The following is a 21,772-nucleotide window of genomic DNA, read 5'->3' as shown; positions in this document are numbered from 1 at the left end:
AAACACGGTAAACTACAGTTTCTGCTGTGGCCAAACTGAACCAGAGATAGGCCTTTTACATATGCAGGTATTTGCTGTATTTTGGGATTACCAATTTATTCAACTGTAGCTTTTCCTTTTGAGATGTGCTGATCAGTAAAAAGACACCTGGGCACATTTTAGTTCTATCTAACCCAAAGAGAAAGTTTAGACGGTCCAAAGTTGTGGATTTTGCATTATTACAAAAGTAATACCTGTGGAGATGAAGGCTTCTGACATCATATGGGAAACATGAATCATCCCTGAAAACAACCTTTGCTTGACAATAGCTAGGCCTCTGGTATCTTCTGAGTCCTCTTTAGCATATGAAAGTCCTTTGGGAAGCCTCCATTTTGTCTTTACCTCCCTTAACTCACTCATCACAGCCCCAGTACAGCTCTTTCCGGCCACAGGTCCTGTCCCTGTGCTTTAATAAAATCACCTTTTGCAATCAATCAATCAATCAATCAATCAATCAAACGGTAGAAAGTAGGAGTTTAAGTGATAAATATTTATGGGTAAGAGGGCCCACAAATTAAATTACTTAAACTTTCCCCACAATTAGCTTAAGTAAGACTTTTTATCAAATGCTTGGCCTGTTAAAATGATTCAGAATTTAAATATAAAACAGAAGATTGCTCATCCTTAATTCAGAATATAAAAGTATCCAACACGGAGGTTAAATATCTGACATTATATTTATATATATTCTCCTTAAACTTCTAAAATGGCGGGTCCAGTGACAGTTGTCCACCTTACTGCAGCCACGTCCGGTGCAATTTCAGAAGATGCAAACAGAACTTACGAAAACACCCCTTTTTGTTCTTTTCCTCATTTTTCTGATCTCCCATGCAGCATTCCTTGTCATAAGAACATGTATACGTACTTATGTTTTACATTAATGGATATTGCATCAGAAACATTAATTGTCCAAAACAAAATTAAAAGCCAATTCCAACCCAAAATATCCTTACATTTGTTGTATTGCATTTGCAAAAGAGTAAGGAAAGGGCCCTGGTTGACAGAGTTAAGTTCCTTGTCCAAAAAAGGTGTTGTTTTTTGTTTTGTTTTGTTTTGTTTTTTAATTTAACACAAGTAACCAATATTAACTGCAAATCAGCTTGTTTTTTTAATGTGTTTTTTTTAGTATGAAAAATGGAAGATCCCATACAAACCAAATTCATGTTGTATTTTCTTTAGTGTTTAATAGTTTCCAAGTAGCCATAGCATTTGTACACAGAAAGTGGGGCCAGGTCTTTTGAAGAGAACTGGGATTTGGAAATGCAGGTGGGAAAAAAGGATGAGGGGTATAAATTAGAATCTGGTATGCTATGTACTACTTACCTTCAAAAGTCAAATAAAACTTTCCTCTGTCAAACCAAACGAGGGAAGGCTGTTCATTCTCTGTATGGCCAGGAGTTGAAGCGGGATGGGAAAGGTTAAGGAGAGGGAGAGAGAAGGACACAGTATGAGTTACAGGTCATTAATCTCACTATGGGGGAGGGCAGAGGCACTGCATGCCATTAGCGTGCAGGAAAAAGGGAAGGCTGGCAATCTATGTTTCGTTTTGTTTTTAGTTCAGGAAACAGAAAGCAAAAGCAAAGCTATGGAGGCCTAAAGGGATGGGCATGTGTTGTTGGTAGCTTGATACTTGGTGCTTGAGCGCATGGAGCAGAAGTCTTCCTGGCCATGCAGGGGCGTCAGCATATTTTAACTGCACTAGTTTGGGCAAACTGTCATTCAGCAATTGCTGTATCCATTTCATCTTCAATGTCATCCCCTTCTATATTTGCAAAAAGATAAACTCGGAGTTATGGGTTATATCAAACTTAGCTTAGGTTTTAAATGACAACAGCATTGCATATCAATTTAAAGTTCATGGAAGAAGTCACATATCTTCCGTCCCCTCCCCTGGAATCACCTTAGGCATCCAGACACAAAACACCCTTTACCTATGTACCAAAGAGAAAACAGGATTACTAACGGTGCTCTATTATATTTTAAATTAAAAAGCAGTCACTGGACATGTAATTCTGAGCAGTTAAATTATTCCTTCCTTTGTAAATTCACAAAGCAATAGCATCTCACCTTTTTCAAACCTTTTGAGAAACTGTCATGCAACCTGCTGCTTTTTAATACGTTCACTCAAAAAAAAATTTCGGTGGCATGATTTCCATGATGAACAATAAATAGGGTGCATCTGAGAGGCACCAGACACTCATGAGGTGAGTAGCATGTCCATGAAGTTTATAGCAGTCAGATGGTATAATGGCTTGGATTTTTAAAGTCTAGATATCTAGAGATCACTTGGCTAGCACCATACCTGCCAGCGTTTCACAGCGCCTTTCAAACGAGGGCAGTTTGTCATAAAAAACATCATCTTCTGACACTACGAACCAAAGAAATATAAAGGAATGGAAAACAAAAAACACAAATAAAAATCCCAAATGAAATCAAGCAGTACACTTCACGGATTGAAACAAGAATGATATTAATGGAAAAAGGAAACAAAACCTAATGTACTGGGATAATGATAGGGTATAAAAAGGTGATGTGTTTATTTCATGATGGCTCTATGAGAAAAAATTAAAATTTTGAAAATGCCAGATTTCAGCATCTGTGAGTTTGGCTGAAGTCAGCTCTGTGGAAGAAATCACGTCCCCACCTTTTCAGGGAGTTGTTAAAGGCACTATCATTAATAATTGACTCGTGTAAGTGTATTTCACTCAGGCACAGTTCTCAAGTGGCCAGACATATGTCCATCAACAGAACCGCTTGGCAGAGTGCGGACAGCTCAACAAGATCACTCGGGATATGCCTTCCCCCTGCCCCGGTGGAAAAGAGTAAGCTTTCAATGAGACCATAAAAAAGGCAACAGTATAAATCTGAGGTTGCTGAATGAAGTATCCCATTTCAAACTCATTGGTATCCAAATTCAGTTTGCCTTGCACCTGTCTTTAGTAGTTATGGCCTGTTAATTTTGGACAACATTACTGTAATTCCGTCTTTGGCTATGGTATCCAGTTATGGCCAAATGTCTTTGTAAATTGATCACAACAGTTGCTCTGAACCCCAAATCGTTCCAGATCTTTGCACATAATCTCCTTTCTCAGCAACTAACAAATACAGGTAATTGGAGTTCTATGCTATGTGGTCAAAAAAAAGCACTCAGTTCCACAGTTCTTAAGAGTATTATTACAATTTCAATAAAAAATTGAATAAAATCTGTACAAAGACCAATAAGGGAGAATCCCCCTACAATGTAGGGAAGATAAGGTCTATAAACAATGTTTCTTGGAAAAATATTCTACTGGCTTGCCTTCCAGACTTAGGAAGTAAAGTGGGGAAAATACTTCTTTGGCATTTTTTAAGGTTCTAGGATATCACCTGCCCATCAGTTTTTAATTATAGAGGTGGCTTCCTTGGTGGGTAGAACAAGTTAATGCAATGTCTGTAACATCTGGAGGAGAGGAGGAGAGGAACAGGACAAATGGAACTGGCACTAAGAAGGACCCTCCATAATCTGTCCAGAAACTAGGAAGCAAAACAGTTATGCTGGCAGTAACTGAACGTTACAATACTCTTTCATACCTGTTAGTGCGAAATGATGGAGGATATTGTTTTCTTTTGAAGAACTATTTTCATATTTACAATCTCCTCAAAATGAGGAGCCTGCATCATGATGAGCACTGAGTAATGTATAGAATCGTTGAATCAGTATATTATACACCTGCCACTAACGCAACACTGTATGTTAACTAGACTAGAATTAAAATAAAAAACTTAAAAAAAATAATAGAAGGCAAACTTCACACACTAAAACAAACAAGCAAACAAAAAACCAAAAAACACCACTGCAAACACCAAAATGAGGAGCCTCAAATACTGCCATTTGTTTTTTCAGCTGAAGTTACGAAAGAGGGTTGAATAACACGCTCACAATTTTTTTTTTTTTATGGCGGTTGGGCATTGAGGGCTTAGAAGAAAACTTCATAACTAAATTGGGGAACTGAAAAGATGGGTTATTGGATAGTTCTGTGCTTGCCTTAAATACTTCAAGTGAAGTATAGAAGGAAAAATTTCCTTAAGAACTAGCCATGGAAATTGCCTCAAATTGATCTGGGATGGGGAAGCCAGATGTACAGGTTTTTCCAAAACAAATAGTAGAAAGAAAAAAAAAGACTAAAATTAAATGTGGGAATTTTTAATTGAGATCGGGAATATCCATCTCCAAAGGATTTTCTGTGCAATACAAGCATTTTTAGAAGAATGTTTATCCAATTCAGAATTGCCACCCAGCTTGGAGACAAAGGCTTACAGGAAATACTGTATGATTTAGATGCTATGACTATTTCAGTACTGAATACAAATCACTTTTGCTCAAAGTTCTTCACCAAATGAGATATCAAAATCTACCTGATACTTCCTTTGGTGCCTGTAAATGGTTACTTTTTATTCATTCAGATGTGGGGGTAGGGTTAGAGATGCACTTGAAAATGCATAATTAACAGTGAAGGAATATAATTAAGAGTGAATTTAACAATGAAAAATTTGTCTTTATGGTAGTCTTATTGTACTGGGGTACCAAAGAAATATTTTGCAAACATATAAACAAACAAACAAACAAACCCTTATCACCCATAGAAAAAAGAAAAAAGTAATAAAAATGGATATTTAAATTAGAGATAGCTCTGTTTATCTTTAAATGTCTAGGAGTTTGTTTCTTAGAACAATTTTAAACATTTTCTCTATTCCCAGAATATTAGCAGGATTTTTCCCCAAACTCAAATAGTGAAGGGGTATGAGTTTTCCTTGTGCAAAAGGGGTTTCTTATATATTTCATTGATTCTGATATGTGCACTTTTCACATTTTAACATTTCTGAAATTGGGATGGGTCTTAAAATTAACGTGGTAAGAAGGCATTGCATCTTAGCTCACTTGACAGTTTTCCCTTCCTTTTTAGTCATATATAAAATAACAGTGCATCTTCTGATAGAAAGTGTCTTAAAGTCAGTGATATACAGTTCCAGAGGGGTTCTTCGTTATTTGAGTGTGGCAGTGCACACAAAGTCCTATTTTCAGGTGTGGCATCAGATTTATGACTTTGTAATCACAGCTTTCATGAAAAGATTTTATGTCTAAAGTCTTTGGGGGCTGCATTTGTACAGGAATTGTGTGGGAAAATCAGGTTGGTCTTAAAAATTTAGTCCTTGAATTACATTAAACTTTGCCATAAGCAACTACAAATAAATATGCACAAAGTTTCCACCACACTTGCCCCAGTTTGGGCTCAAATGTCATAGGAAATGTCAAAAAAGTATTATGTGGTAGGAGGGAAATGTTGAGCCACCAATCTCAAAAATTTGCTGCTGAAATTCTTTATTCCCCCCAATGCCATTTGACTACCTAAAGTTGACATTTCAAGTCAGTCATGAATAGTCGGCCCTTTTGTGCTGAACGACCAAAGCACATTCTCTCCAGAAAGAGATAAACAGCAATACACAGAAGCTGTCGGTTAGTCATTTGACAACGTATTTACTTCAGAGAGAAGTGGCTGTCAGGTGACCCACAGCAACAGGAAGTAAAGAATAGGAGAGTGAGGAAGACGAAAACCAAATAAAAATAACAGAACCAAATGAATTAAGTCAGAATGCTCCTCAGCAATGAAGCAATATGAGTATCCTCTCAGGTGGCTTAATTTTTTTTTTTTAACCCCTGTGTCATTCATCTTGAAAGAATGCATACTAGATGTGCTAAGAATTAAAGTCACTGGCCAGGATTTGAGATTTCCACAGCAGGGTGTATAAAAACACATGGTGTAAAACATGGGCACAGTTCAAATTCTCTGTGTGTAATTTTCTCTATGAATCTCAGTGAGTTTAAAGAGTATGTTAATCGGCCATCTGAGGTCACTTCAGGTCAGCTTTCTGAGTGACAGTTTCTTCTTCTTACTTTCTTCTCTGACCAACCAGGAAAATCACATGGGGTAGGTGGAAGAAATGATCTTGCGAAAAAACCAAAACAACGCCCCAAATAAAACAAAAACAAAAACAAAAACAAAAACCAGAGAAGGAGTGGTGAAATGGCTGTAGCAATCAAGAATATTAGAGAGTGTTCAAAAACACAGGATGTGCCTGGGTGGCTCAGTTGATTAAACGTTGGGCTCTTGATTTCTGCTCAGGTCATGATCTCAGGGTTTGTGAGACTGAGCCCCATGTCAGGCTCCTCACTGACAGGGTGGAGCCTGCTTGGGATTCTCTCTCTCTCTCTCTCTCTCTCTGCCTCTCCCTCTCTAGTGCTCATGCTCTCTCTCTCTCTCAAAATAAGTAAATAAACATTAAAAAAAATAAGATTGAGGCATTACAGAAAAAACGAACAAAAGCCCTAGAGAGAACTGACCTACTGGGCATCTTAAAATAGGAAGCCCCAAATTACCTCATTTGATGATGCAGAGAAAGAATAGACTAGGCTATGTAAATAATGTTAAATATCTGTCTATTAATGAATCTTACAAAATTGGATAGCTGGCTATATTTTTACCAAATTTGAAGGCTTCTTTTGGGGTGGCACGATTGAAAATATAGAACAAATGATATAGTTGAAATCTCTTTGGAGACCCTACGAGGCACACCCTGCGAAAACAGGTTCTCCAGAAGAGCTTCAGGCTTTGATCAAACTACTTCTCACATGGGCAGCTCTGTAGCGTGTTCCTCTTTGGTAAATAATAGCAGGAGTTCATTTAGCTTTGGATTAATGATTCTCCCAAGCAATGCAGGATGGGCTGGCTGGTTTATGATATGGAAGGCTTGGAGGGGAGTTCAGACAATAAAGGAAGACAATGGGAAAAAATGGAATGGGAGAGCCCCAGGTCGAGACACCATGCGAACATGAGACAGCAGCAGCTTATGGAAGATGGGTAATGAGGTATAGAAAGAGATCAGCATTGGGATGAGGGAAGATGCTCCAGGCAAAATGAGGCATTTAAACCTGGGAAAACCATCCAGCTGAGCAGCCATTCTCAACTCTTGACTTTCATCACACCATAAGGAAAGAGGCACAAAGGCATTTACTGAAAATGCCAGCAATGACTTATTTCTCAGGGAAAATTGACCACACATCACTGAGAAGCACTAGAAAAAAATGTCAAAAAGTCTGTTCAAGTCCCACAATGCCAACACTTAAACCATCTGTCAACAAAAGGACAACCAAAAATGATCAAGAAATGAAAGTTTCAAGAAAATAGAAGATCTAAATTTTTGTGATTTCTGATGTGGTACATGATTGGCACTTAAATATTCCTCCTCAAAGGAGAATGTTTTCATTATAAGAAATGATATATCAATTACAGGACCTTATTTGACGATTTCTTCTTTATTTTTATGAATAACTCTGTATGGAATAGCATAAGAGAATTCCTGCAAAATATAGGTGTTAATGTTCTTTTGTTTATCTGCTTAAAGCATTTTGCCTCCTTTGCTGAGAAGGTGCTTTTAAAAGAAGAGTCAGCTGATAGTAGCGGAACACAGAGCAAAATAATTTCAACCAGAAATATAGGGCCTTGAGGTTTTCAGATCATAAAAAAGAGCCAGTCAAAACAACAAACGGATTAAAAGAGAGGAGATAATTTTTACCAACTGTGGGAGTGGTGGCTGCACTCAGGGAATTGGTGGACGATATTGAAGAAGTACTTTCAGCTCGGGCAAGGGGTGCTATCGGAGGAGGACTGGAAGAATGTATGGGAGGGCTAAAAGGTCTGGGCTGCGGGAAAAAGAAAAGAGATGGAAAATTAGATACACAGGTGGTAGCACTTTTGTTCCATGTTTTTGACATCTCCCAGCACCAGATACGATAACTCAGGTTCTTACAAGAGTACAGGTGACACCATTTTTGTCTTGAAATTGATTATATCCATACAAGAGCTTATGGATGGAGCTGGAGGAACCATGAGACATGGTGTGCTACACTCAGAAGGTATATCAGGCTTAGAGAAGCTGCAAACTGTGATGTGGTCAGTGATGTTTCAGGACTGTGAACATACATGCCCTCAGGGACTAAGCAGGTAACCTCATGTGAGAGCTTATACCCATTTAAGGATATTTACATACAATGTACTAAACTATGCTAGCTAAGCCAAATATTGTGGACATCACCAGTTTGTGACTCCTGTGTGTGTGGATATCAAAGAAATTGACCTCTTCCAGAAATCTCTTAATCATTCACACAGAATGTTTTCTACCTCTTCAGCCTTAAAACACAATGCAAGAAACACCTGGAACAAATTTATCAGGCTACCGCCCTCCTATGTATTCACATGGTGTGCCTAACACCAGTAAGTTCTCTTAGTCTAGGGATGGAAACCAGGACCTACCTACCCTACCCTCTCTTAGAGTCTTCTGAAAACAGATAAGTAGGGTGAAAGGAAACACCTCCCTTTTTAAAGGATTTAGCACAATTGAGCATTCCTATCTTAATTCCCACTGTAGCAGAACTGACAGCCCCAGCTTCCAATTCCTACCGTTTTAGACCTTGACATGAAAGATGGTAGTGATTTGGGGAGGGTTGAAAGGTACACCCATCCTACAGTGACTGCCTTTCAGACACCATCTGTCAGGGCCATTTGTACCAGTGATCTGCGGCCGTTGAGATGGCCTGTGTTAAGGTATTTTGGCTTCTGTTTGTCATTCTCACCCTGAGTCTCTGAGCAAGCCAGGGCAGAAGGGAACATACCACATCTCCAACTCCAGGTTTTCCTGGAGGTAGCTTTGGCCGAGATGGAGGCCGGGGAGGAGGCGGTGGAGGGGTGGTGCTACTGCAAGGAACCAAGGGAGTGGCTGGTCGAGCAGGGGATGATGCACCTGAAAGACAAACAGGTATTACAAATGGCTGGAAACGCACATGGCCAAGAGCTGTCATCATGTGACTCCCCTTCCCCATCCCCACAATGTCAGTCCCAGATACTTTTCTTCACCTTACCAGTTAGTACACCCAACACTCTAGCATCTAGCGGTGTTTTTTTTTTTAACAAAGAAAAAAAAATCACTCAGAACTATAATTGATGGTAGAAGCTGAAGCTTATTGCCTTTTGTTGTCATGTGACACCCAGTGAAAGGTAAATCCTTTTATTACTCTCTGTGATGGAAAATATGCCTTAAGACCCTTTTAGCTGGGTGGTGAGTACCTTTTATTTTGACCACATGCACACTGAACTTAGAATAAATTCTCTTGTTTTTGCATATTCAGGATTTATGTCCAAGGTGAAAATGGAGGTTAGACCTTGAAGGAAGGTGAACGATTTTTCTACATTATATATATATGCATATATATTTTTTAAAAACATGTATAAGAGAATTCTCCTTTTTACTGTGCATCAAAATATGAGTGCAAGCTTTAATAAATGTAAGTAAACCCTTGATGGCGAGCAAAGGACAGCATAGAAGAAAGTAAATGAGGTGTGGCACAAGTATGTTGCATTTAGCATCTTAATAACAGAAACACATTGAATTTAGAGGATTGCATTTTTTGAAGGAGGCTATTTTGGAATCTGTTCTATGTAGAGTTTGCCCGTGATGATTTTTGTGGTGATTTTTAAAAGGGCCTCTTGGATTTACTTTTCTGGCTGTCAATGACAAGCAGGAGAAACGCAGAAGACACACAGAGGCATGCACACTAATCAGCACACCGGTAGGGTCTCTAGATTCAGGGCTCTGTCTATCTTTAGCCAGATGTCTGGGATATGTGGATAGACTATTTGGCTAAACACCTTAAGAAATTCAGATCAATATTCCAAATAGTTCTTGTTCAGAAAAGTTCCAACTACTCTAGAGGGTTGTCACTTTGGTTGGAAGTACAGATATCAGCTGGTTCCAATAAACTTCTAAGAAACCCTGCCTCGGGAAAATAACCGCACAGGGGTGCCTGGGTGGCTCAATCAGTTAAGCATCAGACCGGCTCAGATCATGATTTCGTGAGTTCGAGCCCCACGTCGTGCTCTGCGCTGACAGCTCGGAGGCTGAAGCCTGCTTCCAATTCTGTGTCTCCATCTCTCTCTGCTCCTCCTCTGCTCACACACACACACTCTCTCTCTCTCAAAAATAAGTAAACATTTTTTTAAAAAGGAAAATAGCTGCTTACTCCTGTCCTCCCGTCCTACATGCCACAAAACGATGCTCTCTGGAGAATCCTAGATCAGCAAGATGCTGATCTCCATCTACAGATTTTGAGATTGTCAGAGAACTTTGACACTGAACAGCAGAGTGTGTTGTGTTTCTTTCTATTTTATAACGTTCTTATTCTTAGTGTGAAACCCTACTAAAATTATTGCCACCTCCATGCCTACTTCTACTGACTCTCCACCTTTACCACTTTTTACTGTATTCTTACTTCTTATTTTATGAGGCCAAGATCTATGCTAGATACTTTACATGCATTGTCTTATCCCCATACTAAGTTTTGCAGGAAGGTATTGTAGTTATCCTAATCAGAGCTAAAGCTCAGAGATATTCAGTAACTTGCTCAGTCACACAGCTCAGATGGTCTACTTAACTCCAAAGCCCAAGCTCTTAAATGCAATGTCTTGTAGCTTGAGGTGGATTGTGGAATCCCATATTTTGCATAAAGCCCGCTCTTATGTTTGCATCGACAGATTGCACACATCTCTCTCAACATAAATATTTTTAGTCTTTGGCTAATCTGTTTTTGAATAAAAAAAATAAGATGTGCTCTGACAAGTTCCACTACAAACTTTTCTTTTAACTTAATAGATTCACACCCAGGATATTTTCAGGAAACAGAAGTGACAGCAAAGAGATGAAAAGTAAACCATTAAACAACAAAGTCTTTGTGAGGAAGTTTCATGGGGCTTTTCCTAGGTTCTGTTTCACTGGAAAACCATGCCATAGGAATGGTTGAAAATATCTATCCATGGTCTATCTATTCTGTTTCCAAGTAATAGTCTTCTGAATCCAGCTCAGGAAAAAGTCAGCTGCTTATCCTTCTTCTACATGTTCCAGGAGGGAAAGTTTTAAAAACCACTATCACTACTGCTTGGGAAAGTAATATGGGTGCTGTCATCAAGGCAGTGTGGAATAATGAAAAAAAAAAAAAACAACTGGACAAACTCAGTTGCTCCGAGTTCTGACCCTGTCTGCCTCTTATCAGCTGTGGGATATTAACTTCTCTGACCCTCAGCTTCCTATTTAAAAAAAATTATATGCCTCTACCTTACGAGGTAATTGTAACAAACAAAATGGAAAACGCATGTAAGTGTTTAGTAAACTATAAAATGCTACACAAATAAATGGGACTAGATCATACAGATACAACTAAAAGCCAAGAAAAAAGTGGCTAGTAGTTAACTGTTCTCCTTTTCCTTTCACTTTTTCCTAACTGAATTGACTTGATTGGCTTGTTATGCAGTTGGATAGACACTGAGGCAGTGTTTATGAAGCAAAATCCTCTGGACAGAACCCTGAGGTTCAGCACAGGGTATTCAGCACTTGAGGGGTATTTCATAAGTGAACTAAGGTTTCCCATGCTTTTGTGAGGTTGCACAACTGTTCCTATTCTAAGAATGTAGAAGGCTGTACATCTCTATCCTTATCCTATGATCTGGAATTATATTTTCATTCATTCTTCAAGCAGTTATTCATTCCCAACAGTAGCACTGGAAAAAACTGGGTATCACGATTTTAACTTTAAAAATAACGTGTATGTTATTTGAGTTTTGTGAGTTCAAAAAAGTTAGCAACCAATGACTTGCTCTGAATCCATTGCTGCTTCAACTTGAAGTTCTAGCATAGTGTCTTTGGTAGCCCCTTGGAAACCACACAACTATTGATTCAACTTTCATCTCTCTTTGTTGGCTAGCGGCTTCCCTATTTAGACTCTGCCACTCTAAAAAGACTTGTAGTTAGGAAATATATTTGTTCAATTCAACCCCAGGTAGCTCACACTCATTTGTTTATGTGTGTGTGTGTGTGTGTGTGTGTGTGTGTGTGTGTGTGTAACATCTTTTAATATTGTCTTCATTTCTCAAGTTGGAGAATGTTGCACTGAACATTCTATCTTTACTAACATCTCTCTTTCCCTAGTCTTTAAACTTGCTGCAGGCCAATAAAACTCTTTCTCCCTCCTATCTCCTGGCACATAACCCACAAGAAACCAGAAATGGCCTTTGCCAAGAGAATCATCACCTCCATTCCAATAAAGCAAAGTTCTGGCCAAACTAGGTATTTATAACTTTGCCATAAGGAAATTGGACTTCTCAAAGTAAATTCTTAACTTCGAACAGTTTTTCAACATCAGGTAAAGCAACTGATTGACAAGGCTGTGAGTACTGTCTAACTTGGTCAGTGACCAAGTGAATAAAATTTCAAAAGTGAGCATAATGACACCCAGTTAAATATAGTTTGAGACATACAGGAAAAGCTAGTCTCATCAGGCTAAGTATTATAAAAAGGAGGTCTTGAGAAGCATTGCTAATCTTTAAAACATGTGGCCCTCTCTCATTGTGTTCATCTCTCATTGTGTTCGTTGTAAAATTACATTTCTGCTAGTCTGTGTATATTCCATCAATAAAACATTACATGGCAAATAAACTAGGAATTAATTATGGAGATAATGGTGCAAAGTTTTATTTATTCATGAGCTTCATTGATCGAGTTCAATCTTCCACTTAAAAATTCAATCTTTTAATACCAGCAAAGTATAGTTTTTTTCCAGTTCAATCATTAAGAATCAATAGTCTTTGGGGCACCTGGGTGGCTCAGTCAGTTAAGGGTCTGACTCTTGATTTTGGCTCAGGTCATGAACTCATGGTTTGTGAATCTGAGCCTCATGTCGGGCTCTACATTAACAGCACAGAGCCTGCTTGGGATTCTCTCCCCCTCTCCCCCGCCATGGGCTCTCGCTCTCTCTCTCTCTCTCTCTGTCTCAAAATAAATAAATAAACATTTAAAAAAAGAATCAATAGTCTTTACTGGTAACACCTGAAAATAATTTCAAATAAGGGTATGGCAGCTAAACATAAAGATGACAACCAAATTCTCAAAGATTTCAGAAAGAAAGCTAAGGCTCCCTTCTGCAGTCATTAGGTCAGCGGTCAATTCAATTAAACATCTTCCAGAGTCTTGTGGAAGGGGATGGAAGAAGCGGATGAACAACAAAACTGCCTTGACCTCCCTTTCCCCAACTAAACATGACCATTTTGAGGACACTACAGTGGCCTACCACTAGAATGAGGGGGTTATTCCTCTAGAAGTCTTTTCAGAAGACTGAGAGCCTCACCCTGGAAACAGAGTACCATAGAAGACCCTGGAAACACACCCCTCTTTGACATTAGGCAGCCAGCTTCTTTGGGTTTGAAATCTGAACTGAAGGCTTTACCTAGGGTCTCTTTATTACCTTTACAGACAAGCAAGGAGGCTTATATCCCAAAAATGGTCTAAAAAAGCATCAGAGGATGGAAGTGGGTACTCTAACAATCTAGAAATGTAGAGGGGAGAACAGAGAAGTGGGTTTTGGAAGAAAACTTTTGGTAATCTTGTTGATGACACAGTGCAGTATAGGTGGGTGTCAGTGGTCAAGTAAGTTTGGGATATTTTGTAACTAAACCCTAAAAGAGTGCCCGGAGAGCACAGTGATTAAGAACACAGGTTCAGAATCAGACAGACCTGAGCATGACTGAATATCCCAAGTCTATCACCTGTAGCTGTGTAAACCTGGGAAAACTACTTGACATCTCTGAGCCTCAGTTTTCCCATCTGTAAAATAGGGGAAATAAGAGCATTTATCACATGGGGTTGTATGGATGAAATGATGTGCATAAAGCATTAAGATGATACCCAGGAGAAGAAACTATAGCTGTTATTATTGGCAAAATAAAGGCTATCAGAAGTCCTATAGTAAATAAAACCCTGCTGATTTTGTTTTAACATAATGTTCCTGAAACTGGTTTGTGTACCGGATCGTTTTCCTTTTTTATTGGAGGAAGGCACATGGGCACACGTAATGATATAAAACATCGATATAAAACCTGTACCACCTGTGTGTGGTACAGGTGAATCTCCAGCCCTCTCCTTGATCAGCTTGGATGCTTAAAGCACAGGAATTTTCACACATAAAGCAAGCACTGAACTACTCCATTAAAAGAGGCAGCAGTGACTACTGATTTTTAGAATAGAGACTAATGCCTCTCCTTCCTGTCTCTTGCTAGATCTAAATAGCATAAACTTGGTCACCTCTTCCAGAGCAAATGTAAAACAAAAAGCACACGGCACCCCCGAGAAGGTGCCCAAATTGAACCCACAGGCACAGAAGGGAAGCACCAAAGGGTCTTGCCAGACAAATGTGAGCACCAGTAGAATAAAAACTATGGAAAAAGATACGTTAGAAAATCTTGATCTTTCTTCGGTTTGCATGGCAGGTGTTCCCATCCTATGAAGCTTCAAATAAAGAAATCCAAAATATCAGATTCAATATCAACATTCGCATATAGAGTCCCAAGTGTACATTTCTGATAGACTTTTCCATCACCTGTCATGATACTTAAAGTTGACTTCATAGGCTGATGAGCTTCTCAAAATCAAATCAGAGAATAATTTGTCTTCAGTGGCAGCTTGATTAACTTGTGGATGCAGTAAGGTATATTCTTTTTGCTGTCCCCTAAAATCTCCTTTTCAAACCCTACTTCTTTTTTTCTGAAGTAATTAGAAGGATTACTCTAATTGCTAATGGCTCTCCCCTACAAAAAAAGAAAGAAAGGAAAAAGAAAAAAAGTAGAAGAAGAAAGAATACATTCACCTACCAAAATTAGGACTCTTGGGGGAAAAAGTATAAATTTTCAGTTATAAGATGAATAAAGTCTGAGGATCTAATGTATACCCACCTAGCCCCTAAAAAGGTAAATATGTGACATGTGATGTGTTAGTTAACTTGATGGGAGGAAGCCTTTCTATATATACATATATATATATATATATATATATATATATATATATGTATATATAGTCACATTGTACACTTTAAGTATCTTACAATTTTGTCAATTACACTCAATAAAGCTGAAAACAAAGCAAAACAAACTAAAAAATGAAACCCTTCATACAGGCATCTGACAGGGAAATTATACACTTAACATGAAACACACTGGCTATGAAATCTGTCTTTCTAGAACTTTCCCGAATCCCAAATGACGGCACAGCAGCTTCCCTTGCAAAACATACACTTTCTATCTGCAGGGTGGAAAGCAGGACACTCCTAAGGGCTAGGAGCGCAGGGCAGAACACATCCACAGACTCGTACTATGACAGTTAGCATTCAGTGCACTAGGACATGCCATGGGGCCACAGAACACCCACACCAAAGGAGGGATGGCTGAAGCTCTAAAGCCAACTGCCAGGCAGGAGGAGGGTGTTGCTCACACTGCAGCAGCCATGGCCATTCCCGGTCACACGAAGCACACTCAAACAGTAAGACATACCACTGGTGGTCCCCGTACCACTGCCCGAGCCAGGTCCAGGGGATGAAACCACAGTCCTGTAGGTGGGTGGTGGTGGGGGAGGTGGGGTTGCTCTCTGTCCCAACCCAAAATCTTTGGGAGATGAGATTGTTTCTAAGTAATCATCTTTAATGAAGGTCTGCTCAGCGATTTTCTTCTGGACTTCTTCTAAATTGAGCGGCGATGGTACATTGCGAGGAGGACCAGGGGGTCCTGAGGGGCCTGGGGGCCCGGAGGGCCCGGGGGGCCTGGAGCTGGGGAGTCAGATGGGTTGTCTGATGCAGCTGGTGGGGACACCACCTTTTCCCTTGGAGTCAACTCTGGAGTAACATGTTCCGGGGACGTATCAGAAAAATGGACCCACTTTTCTTCAGCATTAACAGCAACAGACTTGGGGGACAACACTGGGCCAAAAATGCTGTCCAAGTCATTGATTGATGGTAGTTTTTCAATTTTGACCTCTGTGGCTGACTGGTCATTTCCTGTGGTTAAAGTAGTTGATTTTTAACTTTAATTAACTTTGTGAATATTATTTGTATGGGGTGGGGGTGGGAGGGGTGAGGCAAAGAATGGTAAATAGATTGCCTTGTGAGGTTAAAAATAACTAGACCAGAGCTGAAGGGGAGGAGAGAGTTCCCTGTCTCCATAATGTGAGAATTATCATTTTATGTTGTTATTTTACCCTTTTTGCTGGGTGACCCCAGTTAGCCATTTTTACCACCATTGAAAGCGTTGAACATGCTCCCGCTCTCAAAGGCTGCTCACAAGAGTGCAAAGTGTGATCATTTTGAAAAGGCTGCACTTTGAGAAGGTTCACAGAGTACAGCCTCTGAAACTGCATTCCAAAAGGGAGGTCCCTTCTGAAAGTCTGGCCTACTGAAATATAGACAACACAGTAGAAAAATAATTGATAGCTGAAAATCACCTTCATATTTGACAAAGACTGTCTACTTGAGCATATTAAAATGTTTAGTGAAACTAATAATATGTTAGTTTAAAAAATATCATAATTAGCTAAATACACCAGAAACAGTACTACGATTATTTAAAGGACTATCCCCACATATATATTTACAAACACACACATATACACCCCACATACAACACACACAGGTTATTGAGAAGACATTTACTACTTATTAGAACTATCACATATATACTTATTTAATAGGGAGGAAAATTGCAAAAACATCTTTATAATTTCTTTTCTCATCAAGTTCAACCTGTTAACTTCGTAGGCATAACTGTGAAGTACATGAACCAGAAAAGTCTCTGGCCTAAACATTAGCATCAGCTATTCTTTTTAATTCTTACCAGTAATAAAAGGAAAAAAAATGAAAACTATCTTCTGCAGCCTGACAAGGAATGCTTGGTCAAAACAGCAATGTGAGGAAGTGCACTTTTTAAAAACTATTGAAATTAGAAACTGTTCCCTGAATAATTGTGGGGCATGAGCAGAAGCAACTTAACCTTTAAAGAACACTTTGGCTCTACAAACTGGCTTAGTACTTCCATATTTTGTGTTTGAAAAGAATTAACCTTCAAGGTTCCCAGGCCACAGATAAATGGGGTAGCAGTTTGCATATCCCACAATATTTATAATTTTGTAGCTGGTAGAGTTATTTGCCTCTAATATATTTATGGTAATACAAGGAATCAAAATGATTTGAACTTGGAAACACCCTTACCTATGATACTCTGGATGACTTTTTGTTGGATTTTAATCAGTATAAATTCCAAAAATGACTATGCCTTGCACTTGGTCTTATTGATGAATACCTACTCTGTAGCTCTCAAGCTCACCAGGCTGCATATATAGCGAAGGATGAAACTTCAGTAGAATTCCAAAGGTGATAAAAACCATATTCTAAGGGTCCAGACACATAAAATAGCAATGACTGCTTTGGACTTGCTAGTCCAATAATAGATTATAAGTAGTATTGATTTTAATAGAAGGTAAAATGTGCCTTAGAAATATCTGTCTAAAGGCATGTGGCAATTCCTTGCCATATTTCATTATCCTTACACATCTTTTTGCCATGGGATAATATGGATTACTGGGAAAAAAAATTCCCCACCTCCCAAGCTTACCCATATGCTGCACATCCTGGGAGCCATCCTATGTCTTTGTAGACTAGACATAGTTTTAATTTGTAGTTTTAATTCTAGGAAAAAAAATGATCAGTTCTTGGGACAATGCGAATTGTGCCTTGAGATTTTGAATCTGTAAATCATTAAAATGAGATCCAATGAAGTGAAATGCCAATTAAACAAGGACGTTTGCTATTGAGATTGTTTTCTTTCACTTCACACGTAAACGTGGCTCTCATTCAACAAAATGACACAGAGGGAAAATCAGTTGAGAAAGAGAACCGTTTTGTGAAACCTGAGAGTGATACTTTAAGTAAGTGGGAATGGAAGGAACACTGAATGTGAACATTTTCACGCTTTGTGTCTATAGCTTCTGACACATCCATGTTGAGGTCCGGGGCCACCGCTGGTGGCCGTATCACCCCAGAACAGGAAAAACAGAAGCTCACCTGGTGCAACTGTTAGCGGGGAACCTGTTCGGGGCGGGGTGGCCGGTACATTTTTGGGAGGCAGTGGTGGAGGTGCTGCAAAGACACAGGAAGTCAGGCGTTATTGATGATTTTCTCCCTAAATTACACAGTATTCTGCAGGTCAGCAGGATGTGCGCTTTCATTCACATTCCTGCTGTTGGAAATGTTACCACCATTAATGGTCTACAGATTTCTAAGTTCAGAGCTAAGAAACTGAAGCAGGACCCCTTCAGATTCTTCCATTTTATGCTAATAAGAATTTGTCAAAAGAATGTCAGATAATGATAATGTCTTCATTTTATTTATTCATTCCTTTCTTGGACGAACTTCACGCACCAACAAAGTTCTGTATCCTGTACTAGGAACTAGGGGCAAAGGGCTAAATAAAAGAAGCCTCTGTCCTCAAGGAATTTATGAATGAATGGATGAATACCATGTTAACAGATGATTACAATCCAGGGGTGGTCGAGGAAATGAGAATTATCTTGGTGGAAGCTCAGATGAGGGGGTTTTTAATGTAGTCAAGATAGTGTTGCCTAAGTTGAGTCTGGAAAGATTTCTCAAAGTCATGTATCTTAGGGGCGCCTCGGTGGCTCAGTTGGTTAAGTGCCCAACTCTTGATTTTGGCTCAGGTCATGATCTCACAGTTGTGAGATCAGACTCTACTGTTTAACATTCTCTCTCTTCTCCCTCTTCCTCTGCCCCTCTCTCCCCTCAAAAAAAAGTCACACATCTTAAATTTTAGTATATTTTTGAATGTCTGAAGCAATATGATTTGGAGCAAGGAAGAATACGTAGATTCCCTTGGTAAAAATTATGGCTAAACAAAACCCTTCAGATAGAAAAAGTATTGTATTACTGCCCCAACGCAGTGATTCAACCTTCTGAACTAGACTTGGCATTTTGTGGGCAAAGTTAGGGATTACTATTTCAACAGGTACATTTTTTTGTCTTATTCTTTCTTTCTTTTTAAAAAATGTTTGTTTATTTTTGGAAGAAAGAGAATGCAAGCAGGGGAGGGGCAAAGATCGGGGGTGGGGGGGATGGGTTACAGAGAATTGCTGACAGCTTCCACGCTGAAAAAGCATACCCGAACTCACAAGTCCTGAGATCACGACCTGAGTCAAAGTCTGACGCTCAACCGACTGAGCCACCCAGGAGCTCCTTATTCTTTCTTTAAATGTATGGTTTCCTGTCACCTGCTACATTTAGTAGATTCAAAGAGTTCACACTAATCTCATAAACCAGTGAATCTGAATGTGGCCCAATCTTTCATAACCTAAAAACAGAGTGGGTCAGCTGGGCCCTGGCTGGAGAGCTCTTACAGTATCCTCTCCCTGCCTGCATTAAAAAGAGCCCCTCTGTGTCACTCCACCCTCACTTGACTTCATTTAATTTCAGAAAGCATCCCATCTTTCTATACACCAGGCATGGCTGACAGCTACCATCCTAAAGCCCAGAAATACCTGGTTCCTAATCTTAGTTATGAGCTTCTGAAAACTACACCTCAAACGGATCGTGTTTTTCTACAGAAGCTGAGAGTCAATCAGGGGCTCTGTTTTTGATTAAGGTTCTCTGCAAAAATTGAGATCATCATCAATAAAAATACACAAAATACCATAAGAGCCTAATAATGTAAAATAGCAAATTTATGCTGCAACCATGAAATGAGCAAACTTATGCAATACATCTCGATTATACAATAGCCTTTGCTGTGCTAAGTGTAACCACAGCACATAAAACTCATAAAACTCTAAAATGTCAATAGTTGGTCTTAAAATCAATACATTATCTACATAAACATTTCATTTATGGACTTTCTTGGCATCTAGGAAAGGTTTTCTAGGAATAATCTGGATGGCTCAGTTTCTAAAGAAAGCTTTTCAAGGAAGTTAGAGCTTTTTCACTGGCTTTGTTTCCCAGTAGCAGAGAGAAACATTCAAAATCACACCACTGGGGTTCAAATTCTCTCAAAAACACATCTTTGAAAGTTTAGACATTTAAAATAGTTATTGGTGATGCTGTTTTTCCTATCCTGTTTTATGAGGGAAATACCTTTGGAAGGACTGGATCACCTGGTTTCATAGCACTAATCCCAGTAAACAACCTCTGGGACTTTGATCAGGAATCTCCTCGGTTAATTCCTACGATTATTTTTAAGACCCATAATGCAGAGCCCTGGGAAGGCTGAACTGGTAAAGTATTAATTGGTGTATATATAGTATTAATTTCCCACAAAGGAAAAATATTCTCTGCATCCCATCTCACCACCAAACATCTTTTTCTGAGACCCAATTTTCTTCCTACAGTCATTTTAAAGAGTACTTTCCACAAGCACATATGCTATGGGAAGTTTACTGAAATGAGAACTCAAGAAATCCATCAAGTGGGTGGCTTGACCGAATGAACAATCCATTCAGGCCAAATAGCTCAACCCACCACAGGTGAAGGGCTATCAGCATCTTCAGGAGAGGGTGGGGGGTAGGGGGCATGCTGAGATAGCATCGCTGATGGCCCTGCTTTAAGACAAGTTTGCCTTGACCTCCTATCTCAGCTTCCCACCAAATAGCATCATTTCTCTTGCTCTCTATTATCCCTCTTTCTTCTCAATGTGTCCTTTCTGTTCTATGCATCCTCCTTGTCCTGTAGGACTAGCAGAGACTATCTGACTTGTTCACTTCTGTGTTGTGTGATAGTCCAGTACCTGGAGCATGGTAGATTCTCTAGCTTACTTGCTTCTCTCTCTTCTGTATGCATGGTGAATGAATGAATGAACAAGCCTATAGGATGTCAGAAGAAGCTGTGATTCAAAGTTAATAATTTTATTATATTATTCCCGCCTTGACAAACTGCCCTAGACCCCTTTACCTCTAAAGCCTATTAGAATAACCTCTTTTCTAGGGTGCCTGGGTGGCTCAGTTAAGCATCTGACTCTTGATATTGGCTCAGGTCATGATCTCTGAGTCATGGAATTGAGCCCCATGTCAGTTTGCACTGAGCATGGAGCCTGCTTGGGATTCTTCCCCATTCTCCCCCCCCCCCCAACTCATTCTCTCTCTCTCTCTCTCTCTCAAAATAAACTTAAAAAAAGAATAACATCTTTTCTTAATATTATACAATCCAAGTGTTGCTTATGTACTTTCTAAGAGTTGCTTAATTTCACTATGCAGACAGTAAAATGAGTCACTTATTTTTCCAGACAGAGCAGACACAACTTACTTCCAGTGGGAAAAGGCCTTGTTAACTTTGGCGACTCGATGCTTGGATTAATTGGTTGGCCTGAACCCCATATCTCAGGCTGATCTAAAAGAACTGGAAACATAAAAAGAAAATTTCCCAGGGTGAGTCCAAAAAAGAAACATTCCTGGATTTTAGAACTTAAAATGTCAGTTTAAAGATGAGCTTCACAAAATTATCTCCCTCTTGTCTTAGTCCTAGCAAAGTAATTTAGAAGTGTGCTGGTTCTCATTCTTTTCAAGCAAAGAATGGAAATAGCAGTGGTGTGTGTGTGTGTGTGTGTGTGTGTGTGTGTGTGTGTATCTGTGTCTGTGTGTGGTGAGGGTGAGGGTGTCTGTGTGTGCACACATAGCTAAATAAAATCTTTCAAAATACAGTATCTGCATTTTCTTCCTGGTTGGTCACTTAAGGACATTCTGAATGTTAGTACATGTACTGGCTCTGTTTTGGGCACCCATT

At 39.3% G+C, this 21,772-nt stretch overlaps 1 protein-coding gene across 1 annotated transcript in view; it reads right to left on the bottom strand.

The window, feature by feature from the left end:
- The window catches only part of SGIP1 (SH3GL interacting endocytic adaptor 1), a 204,535-nt gene that overhangs the window by 54,467 nt on the left and 128,296 nt on the right, over nt 1-21,772 (bottom strand). The window contains 8 exon segments of the mRNA XM_019837194.3: nt 1,363-1,422; nt 2,342-2,407; nt 7,651-7,777; nt 8,747-8,874; nt 15,498-15,740; nt 15,743-15,997; nt 18,056-18,130; nt 21,296-21,388. Of these exon segments, the coding sequence (XP_019692753.2) occupies nt 1,363-1,422; nt 2,342-2,407; nt 7,651-7,777; nt 8,747-8,874; nt 15,498-15,740; nt 15,743-15,997; nt 18,056-18,130; nt 21,296-21,388 (1,047 nt within the window).

Source organism: Felis catus, chromosome C1 (assembly GCF_018350175.1).
Source record: "Felis catus isolate Fca126 chromosome C1, F.catus_Fca126_mat1.0, whole genome shotgun sequence".
NCBI lineage: Eukaryota > Metazoa > Chordata > Mammalia > Carnivora > Felidae > Felis > Felis catus.
This window is presented reverse-complemented; position numbering and strand designations above follow the sequence as displayed.